Genomic DNA, 20174 nt, shown 5'->3' on the forward strand with positions numbered 1-20174 from the left:
CTCTGTGCCCAGAGGTATTCAAGAAAAAGGTAGATGTGGCACTGAGGGATATGGTGCGTGAGCTGTGGTGCCACTGCAGGGCCACCTCTGCTGGTGCTCACCCAACCCAAACACTTGCACCCCCCTGTAACTGTGTGCCAGCCTTGAGCTCTCCTCCTGCTTCATGCCACAGCAGGGCATGTCTCTGGCTCGGGTTGTGACCACAGTGGTGGTCTGAAGAGATGCACTGGGTGAGGAAGGCTGGTTGAGGTGTGGGTGAACACGCCACCCCTGCTCTTCAGCTGCAGTCCCAGTGCCCTGAAGCACAACAGTGGTACAACGCTTAGCCCTGTGCCTGCAGAAAAGAACAACAACAACAAAATAGGGGAAAAAAAAGAAAGAAAAAGAATTCTATGCTTTAAAAAAGAAAAACAAAAAAAAGTAATGTGCGATGTATTGCCAAGAGTGGAGAGAGGGCAGAGGTTGAGGCACACCTTCCTTGGGGACAGGGAGCGACTGAGTCAGCAGGAAAGGTCACTCTGCCCAAAGGCTCTGGTTGCAAAGAAGGGGATTTCGTAAGGGAAACTGCTGCAGTGTTTTCATGTTCAGTGCTGACAGCCTGATAGCTCAGTGTGTGCACGTAGGAGCAGCAGTTCTTGTAGATGGGGGGCATAGGGCAGCGATGGTCAACCCCAACTGCCCTCTGAATTTCTTATTTGTCCTTTGATTTCTTTCTCCCCCCCCAGTTCTCCGATGTCCACTGCTCCCTCTTTAGTTCTGGCATTTAATCTCTTTGTCACACTGTTTGTTTTAAGTCCCTGGCTTCTCTTCCAGCTCCAGTTCGGGGGTCATTATCACATATGATTAGTCTTGGAGCCTAACGAAGGGGATCAGATGTAACTCGAGGGTATGTCTGAGCCACTTAGACTTTCCGAGCTCAAAGATCTGCAGAGGAAGTTTATTTTTAAGGTTCCTGAGAAGAAAAATTTGAATGTTGGGTTGTTTGGGGTACAAGTAATATAAATGAAATTGCTCCAGGGTAGCAATGCCCTCTGGGATTTGAAGAATCCCAGGGATAATTATCCAGTGCTGAGTAAGTCTCAGTAGTCTTGAAATAGCTTTTAGTAGATGATCACATTTTTCTTTGTGCTGGCTGGTCTGAAAGCTGGAAGCCATACATTAGCATTTAGCCTTGATTATAAGAGGAGCATCAACACATTCTTAACACTGCATTACCCAGGGAAAGCCACGCATGGAAGCACGAAACTCTTATGTGAGATAACAGCCCCAGGAAACAAACAAGCACATTTGGAAGCCTGCTTTCTGAGGTCCCACGGCTGGGTGTTGGAGCAAGGTGAGGTCCGAGCATCCTCAGGGCTGCTCCAGCTGTGTGCCTGCACTCCAGCTCAGTGGTGACGTGGCTGTGCAGTGACTCAGCTGCCCCTCCTGACTGTCAGCCGGCGTGATGCAGATCATTAGTCACTAATTGGTGTGGATAGCCTTTTTTTAGGCTCCTGAAGAAGCCAAGGGTCTCACTAACCACGTGCAGATGAATTGGTCTCTCACCTTACCAGCCTTTGGGTCCATCAGGTGATACACAGAGGGCTGTTTTGCTGTGCTGTGTCAGGCTGACTCAACCTTGTAAGCAATATGGGGCTTGACAGAGGACAACAATTCTCTAATACTATTTTTTTTTTCTCACCACCCTCCATCCCCTGTGCTTCTCATCTTTGGTTCCACCTCCACATCCATAACCGCTGTGTACCAGTAGGTTGGGTACCACGCTCAGATACCCAACTGACAGCTGTGGATCTGTCTCTTTACCAAAGTCTTCTATGCCATTATTGCTGAGGAAAGGGGTTAGCAGTCTTGAAGACAGGTTTCTGCCACCAACTGCAATACCTGCATTTTCTTGAAAACCCTCTTTTCTGGCTGTGGCACCAGCAGCACCCTTGGGTGAACTGGAGAGGGGCTGTGGGTCTGGCATTGCTTGCTTGGCTGCAGCAAGCTCTACATCTGTGCTTGGTCCTTTCCATGCTCTAAGCAACCAAAGGAAGCCCTGTAGATCTTCCCCATGTAGGCAGCCCCACACTTGTCCTGTGGCATTGCCAAAATGCTAGTGTGAGCATCCTGGCAAGGGGTTGCACAGGGATTCTTGTGGGCGTGCTATGTTCCCCTTCACCTCTTCTACCTTCTCTTCCCATTTGACATTTATGCCAAGCTATTCTCACAAAGTTTTGCTTTGGCTTTATTTTTATCCAATTTCCCAGTGCCCCCCCCCCCCATCCCAGCTCCACGTGCCCTAGGCTGAAGGCAGCTCTGATGACTCACAGGATGGCAGGAAAGCCAGAAGCAGGCTGAAGCCGTGCAGTTGGTGACGTTGCTGGAGCTGTGTGGACTCTGCCTATGCGGTGCCACCACCATAGGACAGGCTTGTGTCCCTTATCTGAGGAGTCTGGAGAGACCATGTGCTGGGAAGACCTTTGTTGTGATAGTTGGAGGAATAAAGTCCAGGGGGAAAGGAGGAGCATTTCCCTGGCGGGAAGGAGTCAAAACTCAGAGCTGTCCCGCAGCAGAGCTGCACAGCCAATGTGAGGACACCACTTCAGCCACTGCTTTGCTTCACGCTTCTCACTCTCCCTCTCTTGCAGCTGCGTAAATGAGTATGGAAGATTATGATTTCCTCTTCAAAATTGTTTTAATTGGCAACGCCGGTGTGGGGAAGACCTGCTTGGTGCGACGCTTCACCCAGGTAAGGTTGGGCACCTGTTGGGTGGGAGAGTGGATGTGCCCACCAGCACTGCATCTCCATGGGGGGGAGTTTGTTGTCCGTGCTCGTGGCCTGGTGTAACCCATAGCGAGGTACCAGCACAAGCACTGCATCAGTACTTGGTGCTGTACGGGGTCCTGCTGGGGCTCTAGCTGTAAGGACCTTCTGGTGCTCTCTCTATGGACTTTCTCATTCCCATCCCTCTAGGGTAGGCCAAGCTGCTGCTGCACAGAACTGTCCCTAGAATTGTTCATCAGTAGGAGATTAATTAATTTGGTTCCTGGGCTATGAGCCCAGGGTCTTCTGTTAACATCAGATCCCCTTTAGGGGTTACACCTGAAGAGTTAATGGGGACACTGAATGAATTGAAGCAGTATGAAATGGTGCTGGCAGCAAAACGAGACCTTGTGGCAAAAATCTGTGCTCCCTGTATTTGTGGCTTTACACATAGCAGCTCTCAAAGACCTTTTAGTAACAGTGGAGGCTGGTGAGACAATATCTGCCTGGTTGCTGACAGTGAGTCAAATGCAAGGCTTTCAGAACTGCCTTTGCTTTTTTTGTGTTGGAATAGCAAGAAAGGAACCAGGCATCTGTAATTTGGGCTCAGAGTTTGCATGATGTGCTATAAAATGCAAGTTATGTTTGCTTTTTTTTAAATTTTTTTTAAAACTAATAATGTTAAGCATGCTCTCTGATTGCCTGTACTAGCTGATGGCAGCGAAGCTGCTCAGATCAGAAGGGTTAACTGCAAAATCTGCTGCTGCTATTCCTTGCACCTTGGCAGTGTTGCTGCTGCTGTAGGGGATGGCTGTGCCCCAAAACCAACACAGCTTTGCAGGCTGGGACACCAGAAATCAAAAAGCTCTGCTAAGTTCTGTTTGGTTGGCTGTACTCCTCCCTTCTGGAAGCTGAACTTCCAGCTGCAGGCTGTGCTCTGGGAGCAGCATCCAGCTGCTCGGGAGCTGCTGAGGGTGCCCTGGGCACTTCTCTTCAGGTTCCCATTTCTTTCAAGGCAATGAAAAATTGGATCAGAGAGCCCTTCCCTTGCTTCTGTGCATTCAGAAGAGGCAGAAGGTATTTTCCCCTCTCCTTTTCCCTTTGTGTGTTATAGAGCAATAGAATACCCCAAGTTGAAAGGGACCCACAAGGGACTGCAACTCCTGGCTTGACACAGGACCACCCAAAATTCAAAGCTGGGGAAATGTCACTTTTTGTTTAACTTCCCATAAGAGGTGGCAGTAAATTGTGTGGCTTCATGAGTGGGTGGAGTGGGGATGGGTCAGCATGCAGAGCTCTCCAGACCCAGTCCCCACTACCTGGAGCAGCAGAGAAAGCAGTCACACCTTTCAGTGCAGCTCCTTCAAGGGTGTTCTATGTAAATGATAGAAATAAGTATCTGGGGAACCGGGCAAGGGAGAAGCAGGGATGGGGACACCCAGAGGGAGTCTTGCCTTGCTGCAGAACTTGTTAACAAAACTTTTCTTTCAGGGGCTTTTCCCACCAGGCCAAGGAGCCACGATTGGGGTTGACTTTATGATTAAAACTGTGGAGATAAATGGTGAAAAAGTAAAGGTAGGAACATGATGGTTTTCATTATAAACTCATATGGTGGCACGATAGTTTGGCTTTCTTGCTTCAGCCCTCCTGCTGGATCTTAACAGCGGATCTCAGGATCTTAACAGTGAACCTGCTGTAAGGAAGAACATGGAAAGGGGAGATCTTGCAAAGCTTGTCTCCCACTTTGTTGAGTTACAGACCTAAGAGGAGTGATGAGATCGCAGTACTGGTGCTTTGCTCAACAGGTTGAAGTGAGCTCTTTTACTCTCCAAAGTGGGGTGTTTGCAACCAAATCATCACCTTGTCCTCTGCTACCTTCAGAAACTAGCCAGGGTATCATTTGGCAAGGAGATGGGTGAAAACACACTGGGGTCCAAGCTAATTCTTTACTGGGAGCTGTGGTTCAGTTCCAATACCCAAAGATGCTGACTGGTGCTTCTTAAGTCATATGAGATTTCACCAGAGCTATTGTGGTGTTCAAGACCTGTGAAAAGAGTATGAACCTCCTGTGTCACAGAATCACAGAATCACAAGGTGGCCGGAGTCCCTGAGCTGCTCCTGGAATTATTTTTCCTGTGTTAAATACCTGTCCATGAGTATTGAGCTGAAGAACACAATTTTTTTTTCCCTTGCTGCCTTCATCTCATCTAATGGTGAGCGCGTGGGAGAGTGGCAGCAGTGTGACAGTGGCTGCATGTGAGATCGAGACCTATCTTTAGGCTTGTGGGAGTGGTGGGATGGAAACAGTGCACTTAGGCAAATTTTCAGTCCTGCAAATTTTTCCACCTGTGTTTTAGTGCAGAGTTTTGGTGTTTGTTTGTTGTTTTTTTTTTAAGTAGAAAGTCATGGAAGTGGAAGTCAGTTTTAAAAGCACTTTGCTGCTTGAGTAGCTGTACAGACTTACGGCAAGTGATGGTCCTTGACCAAGAGACCTTCCAGCCTGAGCAGGTGGAGGATATCATCTAGTCCAACCCCTGCTTAAGCAGGCTCTCTAGAGTCGGTTGCAAGAAATGAAATTGAGTTCATTTGTACCTTACCTACCTGCCATAATCCAGCTGTCTTGAGACCCTCCTGGTCAATGGAGGAAGAAAGGCAGTTTTGGAGGAAGGCTTTCCCATCTGCTGCAGGCAGTTCCCTTCCTAGTTGCCTCTCTGCTGCCATCTGTGTGTCCTGCCGGTGCAGATGGAGCCCCAGCAGCTTTGCTTCTGTCTGAGGTCCAGGTTTTGAATGACTGAAGTTAGTGGAAGTCACCAACGTTGAGTCTTGCCGAAAGGCAGAAGGATTCCTGTTTGCCTCTTGCATTAGTGCAGGCAGGGAGGTGAACTTGTAGATGAAGTTTTCTGAGTAAGCAGTGCTAGTAAGAATCAACATTTAATGAGTAAGAAAAGCAGGGATGACTCACAGCATGGAGTGGAAAAAGTGACATCTCAGTGCAGTGAGGCACTTCTGTGAGCTCATGGAGCTGTGCCCAAGCCATGAGTGCCTCTGTGCCAGGCAGCGTCTCCTGCAAAGCCACTGAGATCCAGAGCCATGCACCAAGAAGGTTTTCAGACTTACAAATAAATTTCTTGGAAAAATACTCTTTAGCCTTTAAAATTACATTGTAAAGTCAGTGGAGAGGGACTTGCTAGCTTGAGTCATATGTAGGACATTTCATATGGAAGGCTGCTAAGGGTCGCTGGTAGATACCCCAGGATAACACTCAGTTTAGGGATTTTTCATCTATCTGATCGTTTCTGACAGAACTAAATGCACGTGCAGCGTGTGCTCAGAGGGGCTACACAGCTGTGATAGTAATTGCAGTGCCAGTCACCAATAAGCATCCTCACCACTACAAATACAAGGCTCTGCTGCATGCACCTGTGATCCTACACACTTCCCCGTGTGCAGAAGGCTCAATGTATGTGCAAAATGCTGGGGCAGAGGGAAGCATCAGCTGCCTCTCAGGAGATGAACATCCGGTAACTTCTGCAGGTGGAGTCAGCCCTGGCCAACAACAAACCATCTGCCACTTTTGATTTCCAGTCTTACCTTAAAGCAGTGTGGTCCAGCCTTTATCTGCTCACAGACATTCACAATGAGTGCAAAGCATTTATCTACTAAGTGTAACCACTAGGCCAATCTGTAGGTATTTTTCCTACAGAATTAACTGGACAAGAACTGCAACAAAGTTGTCAGTACTTTTTCCATCTGTGGAATTAAGAGGCTGGTTTGTTTTGAAGGGAACTCGTTGGCTATGCCTAGAGATTAAGCACAAGGCTGCCAGGAGCTGCAAGCCAGCAACAAATTCCTTTCTCTGCAAAAATGTACTTTTTCAAAATCATACCCCACATCTGAAAGCTGCTAATGAGGGCTCTTGTTTCAAGCTAATGTATTTGTGATGAGTAACTGACATAGTTTGACTTTGGAACTGGGCTAGAATAAGGCTTCTTCTGTTGTGGGCTGCTGAATATATGGAAAAAATCTCAACTACTTTTAACTTTTTCTTCCCAAACTACACAGGGTTCTGTCTGGAAATCAGCCTTCCGCATATTTAATTCTGAAGAGGGGTGCTTAAAAAGTAGAAACTGAAGCAGAGCAATGTGCTTTTATGCAGATATATGTTCATTTTGAATGCTTTTCTTTGCTGCCTTTTTGAAAAGTTGTGGTTTTGGTGACAAACCAAAAGCTGTCAGAGGGTCAAGTTGTGAAAATGGTCCAAGTTCAATTCATACAGGGAAATGAATGTTGTTTTTCAGGGCCTGGAGGGCTTGCCAAGCAGCGGTTCAACTCATGACCTCTGAGCTGTAGTGAGGGATCACACTGATCACGTTGGGAAGGGAGGCAGCCAGCAATGGGGTGGGACCTCTGAAGGAAATGTGTTGGATTCCCTAGATGAGCCTGCAAATCTGAGCTGGTGGTTTCCACCCTCCAGTGCATCATCTCGGGTTAAATCACTGACTCTCAAAGCTCGAGGAGAGGCTTTCCTGTGGCTGTTGGGACAGACCCTGCTGGGGGTCGGACCGCAGAGCAGGAGGAGACTTTCTGCCCGCATCACATAGGCCAGCAGCTCTGTCCCCATGAAAGCCCTGTGAGCGCTGTGGGGGGAGTCGGCAGCAGTGCCAGCTGACTTTGTGCCTTGCATTTCAATCTGCAAAGGCAGAAATGGAAACAAAAAAAAAGGGCTGGGGGATGGGAAGCCAAAGGGGAGAAGAGCAAAGCACTTTCTCAGCAGTGGCTGTACCCTGAAGGCGTTTAGGTCAAAACAGCACTGCTAACGAAAAAAAAAACCAAAAAACCGCAACCAAAAAACGTCTTTAAACGATGTTTTTTTTCTCCTCTCCTTCTCGTTGTGCCAAAAGCTGCAGATCTGGGACACGGCAGGACAAGAGCGGTTCCGCTCCATAACACAGAGCTACTACCGCAGCGCCAACGCCTTGATACTCACCTACGACATCACCTGCGAGGAGTCCTTCCGCTGCCTGCCTGAGTGGCTGCGCGAGATCGAGCAGTACGCCAGCAACAAGGTCATCACTGTGCTAGTGGGTGAGTGGCCTGAAGGGGGGCGAGCTGCCGCCTGGGGTGCTTGGTGACAAACAAGTGGCGTCTGCTTGATGCTTGAAGCGATGCGGCAGGTCTTGCTGCCATGCAGAGCTGTGGGTTTGTTTGGGTCATTCCTCCTGCAGATGACCCCAAGGTGCTGATGGAGTTGTTCAGGACTCTACAGCTGTTTGTCAAAGCATAGAATCGTTAAGGTTGGAAAAGACCTCTAAAAGATTGTCTAGTTCAGCTGTCAAGCCATCCCCACCATGCCCACTAACCATGTCCCCCAGTGCCACATCTCCATGGCTCTTGAACAACTCTAGATGACTCAGCCAGCTCCCTGGGCAGCCTGTGCCAATGAGTTATCACTTTCTGAGAAGAAACTTTTCCTAATGTCCTATCAGAACTTCCCCTGGGGCAACTTAAGGCCATTCCTTCTTGTCCTGTCATTGTTACCTGGGACAAGAGGCCAACTGCTACCTTGTCGCAGCCTCCTTTCAGGTCTCCCCTGAGCCTCCTCTTCTCCAGACTGAACAGTCTCAGTTCCCTCAGCCACCCCCAGTAAGATTTGTGCTCCAGATCCTTCACCATCTTTGTTGCCCTTCTCTGGATGTCCTGTCTCAAGCCTAATGCTACTTCATGCAGAGGTGGATAATTCCCATGGATTGGTCCCATAAAGCACTGAAGCATTGGTTGTGTAGCTCTGCAGAGCTAAGAATGGGAACTTATCCCTTGCGACTCCCAGGCCAGATCTCTCTGTGTAATTGAGGATCTGCTCAAGCTGGGAATGTGTGCAGGCTGATACTCCCCACAGCTGTGGACAGCAGAGTCTTGGCTCAAATGTGGAAACCAGCTCATGATGCAATAGCAATCTTAGCATTCATGGATGAAGCAGAGATGAAAAAGTGGGTATTTTTGTATGGATTTTAGGGAACCTAAAAATAAATACTGAATGTCATGTTAATCTATAGCAGCTTCAGCTCAAGCTGAAACAGACCTCAGGCCATCTGTCTGCTACAAGCAAGGTGAAGGGTATTTTGCTTACACATGCTTCTCCATGCTCTGCTTTTATATATCTGATAGTCCAGGACTTGACTTTTAAAGGCCCAAGAATATATACAGAGAAATGGAAACGTAATCTGGGTAAAGCCAGAAAGTTTCATACTGCAATGCCATTATTTCCGTAGTTGTTTGCTGCTTACAAGAAAAATCTAGAGCATTATAAAATATGTTCAATATGTCTTTAAAGGTCTTTTGAATTTTACATGCCCTGATAGTATTGCAAGTGAGCCTTGGGATTTAAGGAGCTTCCATGCAAGAAACTCATTACACTCTATAAGAAGAGTATGGCTCATGTACAAATGGAACAGAAATAATTAATGACTAGCAAATGTATGCATTAATTTTTAGGGAACATTAAGTTAATTATCTGTATCTGCTGTATGAAATATAAATGATGAGTGCCATAGCACCCACTTTGAAGATGGTAACACCCATTAACTGCTTTGAGTGATAATTTGTTTAGAACTGGTAACTTCAGTGTATAGAGTGGGTCCAAGACTTCTTTGGTCAGAAAAGAAGAGGGGTGTTAGATGGAAGGAGAGCAATGGGAGGTGGCTCACCAGTGGAAGTGCAGCCTTGTCCATGGGTGCTCACACCAGCTCCAGGACAAGGCTGGGAGAGGTTTCCTCCTGAACCTGCAGAATAACTGGACACGGCCCTCCGCTATCCTGTGTTTCGTTATCTTCCTCATAAGATTAATTTATGGCCCAAGGATTGTGTTTGAAGTGAAGTGGTCAGTAACAAGCTATAATCATATCAGATCTTTGTTGGAGATGTTAATCAATTCCTTGATAAAATGAGCTCTAGAGGAAGGGGCTGGTTCCTTGCCTAGCCTTGCTCCGGGAGCCCCTCAAGCCCATCCATGTTCCAAGCCAGACTGCTCACAGGTATATTTAATTAAACTAGGAGAGCACTTTCTGCACCAGACTCCCTTAAAGCTTGTAATGACGTGAGGAATATCACACTTAATGTCTCACATGCTGTAATTGACAGTTTGAGTGCTCCTCAGAGCCAGAACAGGGGAATTTTCAGTAGATATTACAACGGAAGTCCTTTAATGTCAGTTGATAGCAGCAAACAAATGCACTGGTGCTAAATTAAAGCTGACTGACTTGGATGTTCACAGAGCATGTTCCATTAGGTGAGCTGATATTGAATGAACCCAGACCATGAGTTGGGGAACCAATTATTTGAAAGGGAGAGCACTGAGTTTCACATCAAAAGCACTGTCCATGCATATGGAATTATTGAATTGTTTGAGTTGGAAGGGGCCCTTAGAGGTCCATCTAGTCCAACTGGCCTGCAATGAGCAGGGACACCACAGCTCCATCAGTGCTCAGAGCCCCATCCAGCCTGACCTTGAGTGCCTCTTCAGATGGGGCATTCACCACCTCTCAGGGCAACCTGTGCCGGTGCCTCACCACTCTTATTGTAAAAACTTTTTTCTTATATCCAGTATAAATCTCCCCTCTTTAGGTTTGAAACCATTTCCCCTTCTCCTGTCACAACAGACGCTGCTACAGAGCCTGTCCCATTCTTTCTTACAGACCCCTGTTAGATACCGAAAGGAAATAGGTACAGTACCAAACTTTTCCTTACCCCAAACTTTTGTTTATTTTGTTTTGAAAGTCAAATTAATTTCCTCTCTACAATCTTCTACCAATGCAGGTAATAAGATTGATTTAGCTGATAAGAGGGAAGTCTCCCAGCAGCGAGCAGCGGAATTCTCCGAGGCACAGGACATGTACTATCTGGAAACCTCAGCAAAAGAATCGGATAATGTGGAAAAACTCTTCCTGGACTTAGCCTGCCGGCTGATCAGAGAGGCACGGCAGAACACCCTGGTGAACAATGTCTCATCCCCCTTACCAGGAGAGGGGAAAAGCATCAGCTATTTGACTTGCTGTAATTTTAATTAAAGAGCTGGCATGCGATTCCCCATCCGCCATGGACCTGAAGGTTTTTCATTGGGATTTGTCTCCTCAGAGGGAATTCCGCCTTGACCCATCTGACTTCCTCGCAGTCAGGTCGCAGACCTAGAAGCATGGCAGGCTGACAGCTCCAGCTGCATGGCAACGTAGCAGAATATAACGTGGTTCACATTTAATTTTTCTTGCAGTCTGTGGAGTGGGTTAGGAGAAAGGAGAGTTGCACAAGAGCTTCATGTGATGCAGAAAATGAGCTATCGCGTTTCCTTCTGGGGGAGATTAGAGCAACCTCTCTTGGGGAAGATTTGGAAGAGGTCAAAATCTCTTACAGAACAATGTGTTTGTTCCTTTTTAAAAGAAGGAAAAAAACAATGAGCACTGACCCAGGACTACGCTGGCAATCATCCGGGCTGCCAGCGGAGTGAATTCTTGGGATGTGTATATAGCGTCTTTGTGGAGGAAGGTGTTTGAAATAGTGTTATGTCTCTCATCTACAGGCACTTTTATGAACATGGAATAATTAAAAAAAGAAAGTTATGTATCTCAACATTTCCAAACAACAGTTTGAGAAGGCATGGATACAGCTCAGTTGCTCCCTTTGGTGCTAGCAGTTCAGCAAATATTCCGTAGACCAAATGTAGTTTTACTACATTGCTGTCCTCTGAATGTGTAACCTAGACTGATTAAGAAAAGAACACTAATAAGCACTGTTCATTAAAATCTCATTACCTCTTTTTCTAGGCCTGAACATAGCGAGAAACGTCTGTGCTTCTTTGATACCCACTGCAGGATGAAAAGACTTCCTGGAAATGTAATAAACGTGTAACTAAGAAAATGTCCCTCCTCTAATTAGTCATGTCCAAAAGTGAAAAATGCCTTGGGAGATGTTTCTGGTGGAGCAGAAGAAGGGCACCACACATGACCAAAATGTTTTGTGTGTGCTGATTGTGCAGAAGGGTTCAAAGAGAGCACAGTTCAAGTGGCAGCCTGCAATATGTCTGCATTAAAAATAAAGCTTGTAGATAAAGTTCCTGCTGGAAAGGCAGGGGTACAATTTTTGTAGAGATTTTCTTTTTTTTTAAATGCTAAATGGAAATAGCAGCAGGTTACAAGTGGCATCGTTCTGTGTCTGACCCATCTGGTGACCACATGATGGAACTGTTCTCTGAGAAGCTCTGGAAGGCATCTTCTTGACCTCTCCTCTCTGCTAGAGTAGCTTCCACATTCAGGGCTGTAGAGTCGTTTAATTTACTTGATGTTTAGTGCTCTTAATCTCAGACTCCAGCGTATGTGTAACTATTTAGGCAGTTTCTATCTGCAAAGCCCCTGAGTGGAAGCATTATGGAATCTGTATTACACCTCGAGTGCCATATGCGAATGATGCAAATTTACACACTGACTTTAGAGCAAAATTGGAATATAATGAATGTGCACGTGGAAGATGATTTTTAGAACTTCGAGTTCAGTTTAGCTGATCCAGGTACATCTCTCTGGACAATTACATGGCTGTGATATGCTGTAATTTAAAGTTAATCACCTTAATCTCATTTGGCATTTACTGAAGACTATAACAGAGCTTCTGTATTGACGTAAAAGTTGCCAGTAAGTTTCTCTTGAAAATAATAATAATAAAAAAAGAGAAGTAGCATTTTAAAATGCTTTTTTCACATTTTCCCGAAAGGATTTCTTTGGGTTGTATCATGGTGTGCCTTTGATCAGTAATGGTGATATATGTATTTGAGAGAGAGGGGATAGTTGTATCATATGGCCATTTAAAATATTTTCTTGCTAATTTTACGTCACTTTCTTCTTTTGTGATTAGTGCTAAAAATGAAGAAGTAGAAATTGTGGTACAGATCTTGCTTGTTATTGAGGTAAGACTTTGCAAAGTGCTGCTGCAGTCATTAGATGTTGGGGAAATATGATCGACGCGCTGGCCTGCACCGGTCCTTTAGGTCTCTGCTCATGATGTCCTCCAGAGGATTTAGAAAGTTGTGGGACTTCATGGCTGCTGCTCTTCTGAGTTGTGTGGTACAGCTTACAAGAGCATTGTCTTTCTTGAGCGTTCCCCAGCTTGCCAAACACAGCCTGATTTGAGCTTGTTCAGACCACCCAACACAAACAGCTGCTTCTGTTTATAGCAAGACCCAGGGTGTTACAGCTAAGGTAACACTCGAGTTAAAAATCAGTATTACATTTAATTTCTAAAAGCTTTTACTCCCCAGATGTTGGGCTTGATAGCATATAATTGAGAAGAAGGGCAGGGCTCTTTGGTCAAGTGAATTGAGGAGGAAGGATGCTACCCACTGAAATACTGGTGGGTTCCTCAGTTTGGCTCCCAAAACCGTCAATGCTGGGCAGGTAAATCTTGTTGAATATCAGTATCAGTGCATTTTCAAATGTTCCTTGCATCATTCTGGAAGTTGTACTTTAACACATCATCATGACTGAATGAATCACATAGCAGAAGCTGCTAACGTTATTTTCTTGAGAATTCTCTTGGAGGTTTCCAGAAGGCAGAGTCTCTTTTCCAGTCCTTTCCTAATTTGTAGGTGGCTATTTTGGAGGCTAGCTACCTACCTCCAAGCATTGGTTCTTATTGCTAGCAAATCTTTGTGCAAGACCTCCGGCTCCAGACAGCAGTGTGCTCTTGCAGAGATGTGTAGAGCTGTGGTCGGGCCAGTGTTGCGTCTGACTTCTCCAGGGACAAATCTGAAGTGATTCCTTTCAAAGTTAATTCTGTCTAGACTGTTAAGAAATTGAAAGGAAGCAAGGGTGGTATGTTTGATTTTACAAGGCAATAAGCCAAAGCTGTAGCTTGAAACATGTTTTTTTTTTTTTCTGCAGTTAACAAACACAGTACCGGTTCAAGAGGCGATGTTTTATTGCCGCAGCAACTCTGCAGCAGTAATTTTTCTCTACCTTCTAATATTCCTCTGGGACATAAAACCCATCTTTCCACCTAGCACTGAGGACTTATCTTCAAATCTGGTCCTCTGCTGAAGGCTCTGCAATCAGAAGAGGAGCTTTTTCAACTGCTAGTAACAACATATATTGTAGCAGTTTGATGAGAGAGTGGAAAAATTAAAGGAGATCTAAGAATACAAATCCCAGTTATCTGACAATCATCTCTCCGACTCTGACCAGCACCTAGCTGGATGACTGGGCTTTGGAGAGAGCTGACAGTGAAAGCTTTGTGATGCTCCTGGTTTGAGTGCCCAAAACCCAGAATTGATGTGATGGGCCAAATTTGACTGGAAATGTTCTCCACTATCATGAGAGCATGGCTTTGCTTTTGGCATAGCTGCTAGGTTTTGATGCTTTTTTAGGGTGGTACTCTCACACTCCTGGTGTAATCTTCTTAGTTCTGGGTGAAAAATGGGTATTTATAGTAGTCCCCCAATTAAACCTTTTCTTTAAATGTTTTAGCACATTGAATAGCTCCAATCAGAAGCCAGTGTTGAATGGTCAATAGGTTTCTGTTTGCTCTTTAGCAAACCTGTTTGGAGAGATTTCTAAAAGCATCTCCTGAAAGCTAGACGGTCTAAGTTCTGTTATCCCATTCAGCTGTCGATTCCATCAGGATGATGTTGGGTAAACCACTGAGTATTCTGTGCTTCTGCTCACTCTTTGTGAGGCACTTCCATCAGTATTTTCCTTTAGGCATTTACTGTAATGTGCTGGGAGAAGCCATGATTCTCCTCTGTTCTTATTCAAGTTCCATACGAGAGAGCGAGTGCTGGGAAAAAAACAACCAATGTCCTATCTGCCCTTCAGAAAGAGTGTTTTGGTGGAAGAAATGAAATTACTGGGTGCCTCTTCCTACCTCACATCTCACTTTGATGCACAGGTAAGTCGCTTGAGCTGCAGTGGGATATCATTTGTGCTGAATGCTAAATGGCTTTGTGATCATTACTTAATGAAAACCACATGTATCGAGTTGTCAGACAAGATGCTTTGTTCTTTGCTGTAGAATGCGTGAAACAGCTCTTACAATCTGCAAGCCTGCTGGTGCTGTTTGTCTTTTTGGAAATAGCTGTATCAGTAACAGCGGGCTCCTGCTAGTCTACATTTAGTGGCTAATGGCTATTGAATTCCTTCAGCATCGGTAATAATAGCCAGAGGCAGAGGTTGACACAGCAGACAGTGATTTGAAGAGAGGGAAAGTCGAAATTAGTGATGCAGAAGCATTGTGGGTGTACACAAGTGGGACGACATGCTTTCCCCAGCTTTTGCTGGCAAGGGCTGCAATTAGTTATAGTCAAACCCACTGGGTTTTGCATTGTTCCTTATCCCAAGGGACTGCTGTTTGTTCAGCTACTTTTCCACTTGTCTTTTCTTTCCAGCATGAAGAACTGTCTGTAAGTCATGCTGAGACGTTGAGCTGATGTAATTTCTGTAGTTGGAGACTGAATTCACTTGGGAAACAGGTGAAATTCTCTAGCTATTAAAATAGGCTCTTCAAACATACGGGATGCACAGTGTTTTGGGGGTGCCATTGTGGCCTGACAGGACAGGAGATGCTGACATAGAGAAAACCTCTCCTGAATGTGGGGCATGCTGGGAAAGAGCTGTGCAAAATGTGAGGTGAAGAGATGGTCTTCCTCTTGGGATTTCCTCAGTTCGGTCCTCTTCAACAACGCAGTTGTGACTTAGATTTTGATTGCTCTGGATTTTAATAAGGGATGCTTTGAGTTTGACTTACCTGAGATTCTTCTGCCTTATTGCTTTCAGTATCCAAGAACCCAATACCTTTGTACCCAGTGCTCCCCCAATGTCTATCAACTGGAAGACCTTTTTGAGTGTAAGAGTAAAAGTTTGTATTGCTGGTGAGCACACGTGGAAACTCATAAATATTGGTATTGGTAAGGGCTTGCCTGAAAACACACTGGAGCCAAAGAAAATACTCATTTCTGGTGTCACAGAATGGCTTAGGTTGGAAGGGACACATCCAATTCCAACTCTGGGCTGTGGGCATGTTGCCACCTACCCTCCAAGCTGTTCTTGGGCACCTCCAGGGATGGGGCACCCACAGCTTCTCTGGGCAGCCTATGCCAGGGCCTCACTGCCCTGTGAGTAAAGAATTTCTCCCTGCCATCTAATCTAAATGTTCCTTTTTTGGTTTAATACCATTCCCCCTTCTTCTAACACTGTCAAAGTGAAAGGCCAGTGAAAAATGTCAGAATTTGGCTCTGAAGCCATCCTCTCTTGTACCAAATATGTCCTCTTGTTGATGTGAGTAGTAATTGTTCTAGTTGCTGTTCACAAAGAAAGGACTGACATTTTGAAGGACAGAGCTGTTTCCTGATGGCAGTGAGCAGTGGGGAGCCACTCGCTTGGCTTCCCACAAGTGACCAGAGCATCCTAAGGAAAGCAGCCCAAAGGGAACCAGTCTTTGAAATGCAGTCACCCACTTGAATTGTAGCTGAATGTCCCATAAAGGTTACAGATCTCCCATCTGCCTCCTTTTAGGATTTATCTTGGCTGGGAAAACAGACAGCAGGGCCTGCTGCCTTGCTCTGACTTACCTCGCTCACAAGCTGATAGGACCCAAAGCCTCCTGCTGCCAGGCATGCTATATCTGGCTGAGATGGATGGCCGGCTGTCATCACCCAGGGATGCGATCGCACCCTTTCCCCTCTTGTGAATGAGCTGTAACTTAAACCAGGAGTAAAAAGTATGCAGAGTTAAGGGTGCTGAATTTTTTCCTCCAAATTGGGAGTCATGGATCCAGATCTTATCATGCCCTTCCAAGTATGGAGGAGGTTAACTGGGGGAAGATAACACAGATATAGCTGAAAATGAGATGACAGCGACCAAATTATGCTGGAAATTTAGCTGGAAATCAGCACCCAGATCAAGCTGTGGGTGTCCCTGTTTGTTGCAGGGGAGTTGGACTAGATGGCTTTCAGGGGTCTCTTCCAACTCAAACTATTCTGTGATTCAGTGAAATGTCAGTAATGGATTGTTCTGGGTGTAGGAGTACAGCAAGGGTTAAAAGCTCAGCTCTCCTGGCCGTGGATAAACAAGAGCTGGCTGTGCTGTAGTCGGGTTGTTTTCACATTAATATCAAGCTATTAGCACTTCCTGGATGTGATCGTGTCCTTTGAAGCCATTCTCTTTTTCCAGCAAGTTCAGGAGATAATTTTAGCTCTGATTAGTGCTATAATTAAATAACTGAGTCCCAGGCAGAGGCAGCAGGTGCCATCCATGCCACTGCTTTTTCCACCACTCATCCTGGAGGAACGTTCCCGAGGATGTGTGTGTGAGCGCACCGCAGTGTTGTTCTGCAGAGCATCTCCTGGAGCCCGGCCTGATTCACTTCTGCTTGCTTGCTTTCTTGGCTGTTTCCTAATGTTTGTGATTGTCCCCTCTGTGCTGTGTGGCCTCACCAGCACTGCATCACAACATAAGGACATTAAACATCCACAAAGGGCTATGGTGATGGGGAAGGGTCTGAGGGTAAGGTATATGAGGAGCAGCTGAGGTCTGTGAGCAGAGCAGAGCAGGCTGAAGGGAGGCCTGATGGCGGCTGCAGCTCCTCACAGGGAGCAGAGGGCAGCGCTGAGCTCTGCTCTGTGTGACAGCGAGAGGGCCTGAGGGAATGGCATGGAGCTGTGACAGGGGAGGGCAGCTGGGGGTGAGGGAAAGGGTCTGCAGCACAGGGCGGTGGGCATGGAACAGCCTGCCCAGGGCTGTGGGCACGGCCCCGAGCTGCTGGAGCTCAGGGAGCATTGCACTGTGCTCTCAGACATTGGGTCTGGATATTGGGTGGTCCTGCATGGAGCCAGCAGTTGGGCTTTGTGATCCACATGGGGCCCTCTCACCTCGGGATGTTCATTTCTCTATAAGTACTCTTACCCTTTCAGAGGATGTGATCAAGGGCTCTGGTGTCACATGAATGCAAACGGAGCGCTGGAGGGAAAAACAGCTCCTTAAGCCAACGTTCTGGGGGAAAAAAGGCCACCTAATGAAAGCAGGGAGGAGATGTGGTGCTCGTTGCTTGCTGGCTTTGAGCCTCTCTCACTCTCTGGATTCTAGAGGAATAGTTTGCAATGTGCAGTTTTCAGCATAATGAGATGCGCCGCAGCTATGTCACATCCCTTTCATTCCCCACAGCTGTTTACAAAAGAAAAACAAATAACTCAGCCTGCTGGGATGGGAGCAGCTGCAGTCACTCAGCTGTCAGTGCAGGATGGGCCTCTTTCTGCTCTGCTTTTATTCCCACTTCACTCTGTTCTGCTCCGCACATTCGGCTCTTCTGTGAATTTGCAGATTATGAGGGTTTTTTCCCCAGCTGCCTTTGATCTGAACAGAAACACTCACCCAGATCTGCTTTGAATCCATTAATATGTTGAGTAGGCATTTTAATTTTCTGTTTCCTGGCTTGTTTCCCTTTGTCATGTAACCAAACTGACAAGTTCTCCGTACTCTGCCTCAGGTTTGGCTTTTTAAGTCTAAAACGTTTTTCCTTTCCTGAAAAGCTATGATAATTCTTAGTGAACTTATCAAGGTGTTTTCACTTCCATAAAAGAAAAACTGCATTGCTCTCAGTGTTGATTACTACCAAATCAATCCTGGAGCACTTAATTCTTTTTACACCGTGAACAAAATACATTTTATACCATCATCTGCAGCTTGAATTGTAGTTTAGAAGCCTGCTGAAGCCCTAAAAGCTGCATTTTGTTTGCAGCTTCCATGCCAGTGAAATCACAGCATTAAAGGAATTTCCTGGGCTGGAGCTTTTCCCACACATTTGGCTGTCTTGCAATGACCCGCTGTCTTTTCCCCCAACAATTGTGAATTTAGCACAATGTACAGAATTCTAGCAAGAACCCTGATTGCTCAAACGCCCTGAACATGTGGCCAGAAGGCTGAGGAGCGGACACACTTCTTGCTGATCAAGCACAACCATTTCAGTAGAGAGAATGAGCTGCTCTCATTCAGGCCCTTGATGTCGGGTCGCTGGGACAGCACTGCCTTTGGGGAGGGGAGGTGTTGGAGGTCGCCAAACTGGGAATAGTGGCCTGTCAGAAGCATTGGACCTGTCCGTTTATTTCCAAGTTCCTGTTGTCAAGTGTGGTACAGTGGGGTTGAGAAAGGAATGTATTTTGGATGACTATGATGATGAATGTATGACGCTTCATGTTTATTTGTAATGTCCTTTTTATACTTAGAAATCGCTGACATCTGTATCTCTATGTAAATAAATGTTTAATCCTTTCCAGCTGGTGTTTTAAGTGTCTGATTTGATTGATTTTTGTTAGCTTTGATCTGCAAAGTTGCTTTTAACATAGATATGAGACAAAATGATTCCCTTTAGGACGTGATTTAATTCAGATCTACAACCGCTGAGGATTCTGCTCGAGTTCAGCACCCTGCAGCACTCACAGCAAGGGCAAAGGTACAGCTGTCATCCGTGGGAGCGATGTCCCTTTGCACTAGAGCAGCAGCAAGGAATGTGTTCACAGTCAGAGCGTTTGCAGCGGCGTTGGAAACACCAAAGAAATGCCCATGGCAGTCACTAGAGGGTGGTGTTCGGCAGAGGGAGCATCCATACCTGGAGTCATTGCAAACGGGCTGCTGGTCCAACTCCTGGGTTTGCATGGATGGAGGCCACGTTTGAGCTGGCTGATGTTCTTTGTCCTAGTGTTTCGCTCGGTTTGTAATGCTAGTTCTTCAGCCCTCACCTTGCTCTTTTCATGCCCGCAGCTGGACTTCCCTCATAATCAGCCTTTCTTGGGTGCAGAGAACCCCCTCTGAGCACACCTTCCACTTTAAGCCTTCAGCCTTGTGGTCAGCATACAACGTTTGCACTCAGACTCATCCTGTGGATCAGATGTCTCCCTTCTGCTCACATTTGCGCTGAGAAATGAGCTGTGAAGCTTGAAGCCACCATTTGTCTTTTATTGCCTCTTCCACTGACTTTGAAGGTCTCTCCTTAGTAAATGGCCGGCATGAGTGCTGGGCCATCTGCTCCGTGTTTCACAAGGAAGCAATAAAACAGGAAAAGGTATTTGGAGAGAGAAAAGTTGCTGCAAGCTTCTAGGTAGGAACTGGAAACGCAGGAGGAATACAAAGGCTTCCAACAACAAGAGACCAACCTGCACAGGGGGAGAAATGCTCCGTCTTCATGCATATAGATCCTCCCTCCAGAGCACCTCTGCCCAGGGTCTGACACACTTGGGACTTTTTGGCCTCACTGGTGTGCAGCCCTCCTGCATAAAACAGAAGGCTCTGACAGCTCTGCATTCGTTTCAGCGGTATCTTAGAGACAGTTCTATCTGAAATTCTAGTCTTGATTTATGGCTTTCTAATCTTAGGGAATCAACCATGGACTTGGTATTTGCTGGGTA

At 46.1% G+C, this 20174-nt stretch overlaps 1 protein-coding gene and 1 long non-coding RNA gene across 3 annotated transcripts in view; one reads left to right on the forward strand and one right to left on the reverse strand.

Annotated features, from left to right (window-relative positions):
• Positions 1 to 19045, forward strand: part of RAB30 (RAB30, member RAS oncogene family) — a 45982-nt gene extending 26937 nt beyond the window's left edge. Inside the window, exons 2-6 of one of the 2 annotated variants that reach the window (XR_008203218.1) lie at positions 2631 to 2731; positions 4238 to 4321; positions 7648 to 7831; positions 10559 to 14668; positions 15165 to 19045. Coding sequence is in view for 1 of the 2 variants with exons in the window: in XM_052670437.1 (XP_052526397.1) it covers positions 2639 to 2731; positions 4238 to 4321; positions 7648 to 7831; positions 10559 to 10809 (612 nt within the window). In the remaining variant the exon portion in view is untranslated. Of the gene's footprint in view, positions 1 to 2630; positions 2732 to 4237; positions 4322 to 7647; positions 7832 to 10558 lie in introns of both variants that reach the window. The other variant, XM_052670437.1, reaches the window with a different exon arrangement.
• Positions 1 to 20174, reverse strand: part of LOC128074598 (uncharacterized) — a 482510-nt gene that overhangs the window by 37007 nt on the left and 425329 nt on the right. The gene's annotated exons all lie outside the window — the stretch shown is intronic.

Source organism: Tympanuchus pallidicinctus, unplaced genomic scaffold, assembly GCF_026119805.1.
Source record: "Tympanuchus pallidicinctus isolate F22 unplaced genomic scaffold, pur_lepc_1.0 scaffold11, whole genome shotgun sequence".
Taxonomy (NCBI): Eukaryota; Metazoa; Chordata; class Aves; order Galliformes; family Phasianidae; genus Tympanuchus; species Tympanuchus pallidicinctus.